Source organism: Protopterus annectens, chromosome 1.part0 (genome assembly GCF_019279795.1).
Source record: "Protopterus annectens isolate FY-2018-M chromosome 1.part0, PAN1.0, whole genome shotgun sequence".
Taxonomy (NCBI): domain Eukaryota; kingdom Metazoa; phylum Chordata; order Ceratodontiformes; family Protopteridae; genus Protopterus; species Protopterus annectens.
Window position 1 is genome coordinate 1,900,487,634 of NC_056725.1, and position 3,699 is coordinate 1,900,491,332.

The 3,699-nt window shown below is 41.2% G+C and overlaps 1 protein-coding gene across 1 annotated transcript; it reads right to left on the reverse strand.

Annotated features, from left to right (window-relative positions):
- Positions 1-442: 442 nt before the first annotated feature.
- ALKBH5 (alkB homolog 5, RNA demethylase) lies at positions 443-1,537 on the reverse strand. Its single transcript, XM_044076680.1, has one exon. It carries the CDS (start codon positions 1,139-1,141, stop codon positions 443-445), a length of 699 nt encoding a protein of 232 aa, XP_043932615.1. The 5' UTR covers positions 1,142-1,537.
- Positions 1,538-3,699: the final 2,162 nt, after the last annotated feature.

Below are 3,699 nucleotides of genomic sequence, written 5' to 3' on the forward strand. Positions count from 1 at the left end.
GAAGTGATACTAGCCTAGTGGGCATTAAGTACAGCCAACCGCCACATACACCTTCGTTTGTTTTGGAAACTTTGGGAGGATCTAGACTACTCCATACAAGCAACTGATGCAACGCATAACTCTCAACCAATCTGGGAGAAATCTCAACAAAATCGGGGACAGACGCTAACAGAATAAGTGAATGTGAATTACTATACATTTCCTGAACCAAGTCTATAATTCAAATTACCGCAAATATATATGAAGTGCAATTCACCTTTTCTCCAAAGGTTACAAGTTAAGATGAATCTAGGGGGACAGAACTAAAATTTGAGTCAAACTCAGGGGTTGTTCAGAGGTACGACGTACCGTGGAATGAAAAGTGGCAGCATATTTTAAACATATTTAAAGAGCTCAAAGGTTACCATTATGCACATGTAACAGAAAAGTTTATAAATATCGTTTACCTGAGTACAGTGACACTACCTCTTTTAACTGGCAAGAAAAACACCGGTTCGGACACCCTGATAGGTTTGAACTGGAATTTGCAACCAAAGCAAAGTGCTGAGTCGCTAAAGAAAGAGACAGACACTATAGGTCTCTCAAAAATGTGTATTGGATCAACGTGGGAAACAATGCAGCCCCCAGGCTGATAGTCATTAATAGCAGCACTATTTACAAATCCCTCTGGGAGAACTCGCTGATCGACCAGCTTCTTAATAACCAACTCCTGAACCCAGTCTGGGATTTCATCTACTTCTCCTTTAGGATACAGACGCTCTTGTCCAGGCCCGCGTTTAGGTAACTGGGCTCCGTAAGTGTATCCTTCTCCAAAAAAATATTTATTTCTCAAAGGTGCTCTATCCACTGTGTGTTCGCGGTACTGCCCACTCTCCGCCCTGGAAACAACCTCATCAATCTTGGACTCTATCAAGGTACATTCCTCATCACTAAATAGCCTCACTTGCCGAATGCTACTTTTAATTTTTTGCGTTTCTTCTTCTTTCTGGAGATCGTCGTCATCCGTAAAATCCTCGTCGGATTCGTAGTACCTCCGTTTTTTGTCGCTACTATAGTCTAAAAATCTGTTTTTATAATTTTCTCTGTATGGCAACATCGACTTAAGCTTTTCTCTCAGGTCAGTGTAGCCACTCGCTGCCATTTCTGGGATTTATACATATGGAACTATATGTAATAAACCTTTTGCGATAAATCAAGGACAATGTCCTTTTATAAGTAAAATGTTAACAAACAGTGCTGCTGTGTCCATAGTTGCAGCAACGTAACGGTAATCTGCTGGCCCGAGACATGCCGCGGGCCAGCGCGACTCAGCGACTCTCTAATATTGCCTGGATTTTTCTGGTATTCGGCAACAGAAAGAATGTCTGAACTGGAAACATGGTACGGTACACGCTGTGGCCCACAGAAACCACCGGTTAGTAATGTGTTTAGGGTCCAATAAACCAGTGCGCAATGTGCGCCGAAGAAAAGGGCCCTGCCTGCAGAAAATATTATTCCCTCACAACGCCAGTGGTGGCCGATAGAATGTGACGTACAGAGCACTGGGCGGGCCCCCGCACCCAAGCGACACCGCGGTCCCCAGGTAAAAGTAATTGGATTGGCTAAAAGAAACATGATTGATAGCTAAAGAGGATGGACTGAGGAAACCGTACGTGCAGTCATGAACGTGTAGTCTCTTGTACAAGCCATGGTTAACGCAGCCACACCCCCATAACTGACAGGCATTTTGACGTGGCGACCATGTGGTTCTCTAGAATGTTTGGGTATGTTTGTAAACTGGTAATGATCACGTTGTCAGGTTTAGAGCGCACATTCACAAATTCTGTCATTTTGAGGTGATGTGCTTGCGCCCATGCGTTTCTTTTATGTATGTGTTTTGAACGAAGATATCAGTTTATCTATCTATATAGATACACACACACACACACATATATATATATATATATATATATATATATATCTTTAGATCTCTCACTATATATATATATATATATATATATATATACACACAAACGCACACATGTTTATCACACGCACACATCTTTACCATGCTTCTCAAACTCTTAGACCAAGAAATCTGGATAAAGCCATAAATAATGGGGGACAAAGGCCAAAGAATAGAGACAGTTTTTAAATATTGCTCTTAGAAACTTTGAAGGTTGATAGAATAACAGGTTTTATGTTAGCATGCATTTTCCGAAGGGTACGAAGTCTGAAACTAAAATGTTTGTCATCTGTATATATATATATATATATATATATATATAGTTGCACAACTGTTGAGAAAAGAGAATTGGTCTGCAATACTGAATCATTGCTGGTGCATATGCACTAACTTTTAGACATGGCAGTGCAACGTAACAGTGGGCGTAAGTTGGTAACTGCTGCTGATTAACACTAATTAGCTTTATATTTTAGTATAATTCCACAACAAACTAGTCTCCTCCATATTTCTAGACTCATCTAAAGTCTTTGATGTAGTTTGTCACAGCAAACATGTACTTAAAATGCCATTATCAGTTCTCTCTCAGACCACCCTTCTATGTTTTAAAAGTTAGGTGTCCAATCAGTCAGTAACATTGCACTCCCCCCTCTTTCCATACCTCCCGGTAACCACTATTGTACCACAAGGCTGTATCCTTGGTCCCCTCCTCTTTAACATTCTCACTAACACCCTCCACACATTTACAAAACAGGCCTCTCTAATACATTACACAGATGACTCCACACTCATTTGCACATATGATAGCATGACACATCTCCCAAAAATTACTCGGGAAGCTTTAACAGCAACTGAAATATTTCTTTGTAGCTCACAACTCATGCTCAACCCTAAAAAAAACTTCTTCTTCTGTCGGCTTTTCCCAGTTAGGGGTTGCCACAGCGGATCATCTGTCCGCTCATGATTGGCAGTAGAGTTTTTACAGTGTCAAGTTGCCAGCCCGGCGCCCAACCTTCCACGGAAGGCACATACATGCATGCACTCGCGCCTAAGGCCAATTTAGAGTGTCTAATCCACCTACAGCATGTCTTTGGGATGTGGGAGGAAACCGGAGCACCAGGAGGAAACCCATGTGACCACAGGGAGGACATGCAGACTCCGCACAGAAGGCACCCCAGCTGAGGATCGAACCAGCGAACCTCTTGCTGTGAGGTGACAATGCTAACCGCTGCACCACTGTGGCTGCCCCTCAACCCTTAAAAAAAAAAAAAAAAATGCTACCTTTTTCTCTCAAATCCCTTTCTTGTGAAAAAAACAAAATTTAAAGTTCTCTCTCTTGATAATACAATTGAAGTCACTTCTCATAATTACTGGGGATGATAATGGATGATAATCTTAAATTCAATCTGCATGTACAAAATGCATAAGAAAAACTCACCAAAAACTAGAGATGGTTTATGGAGCCAAAACATTCTCACTGATGCAACTAAAACTGCACTTGTCACTACTTAGTTCTCTCCACACCTCTTCAGGCATCACAAAAATCAAAACTTGAACAATGCTATAAAAAAGTTGCTAAATTTGCAGCAAATACCCCTTTCAGAACCCACCACTGAGTAGCACTAAGAAGCCAAAATTGGTTAGAACGTCCCATCAACTAACATACACACACCTTCTTACCACACATAAAATTATCCGGAATCCACCTGCTAGTTCAGCACAAATAATGTTCTACAGAACTATGTTCCCAGTTGGTC

Bases quoted from the DNA above. Each gene is read 5' to 3' on its own strand.
- ALKBH5 (XM_044076680.1), bottom strand. From the start codon at position 1,141: ATGGCAGCGAGTGGCTACACTGACCTGAGAGAAAAGCTTAAGTCGATG.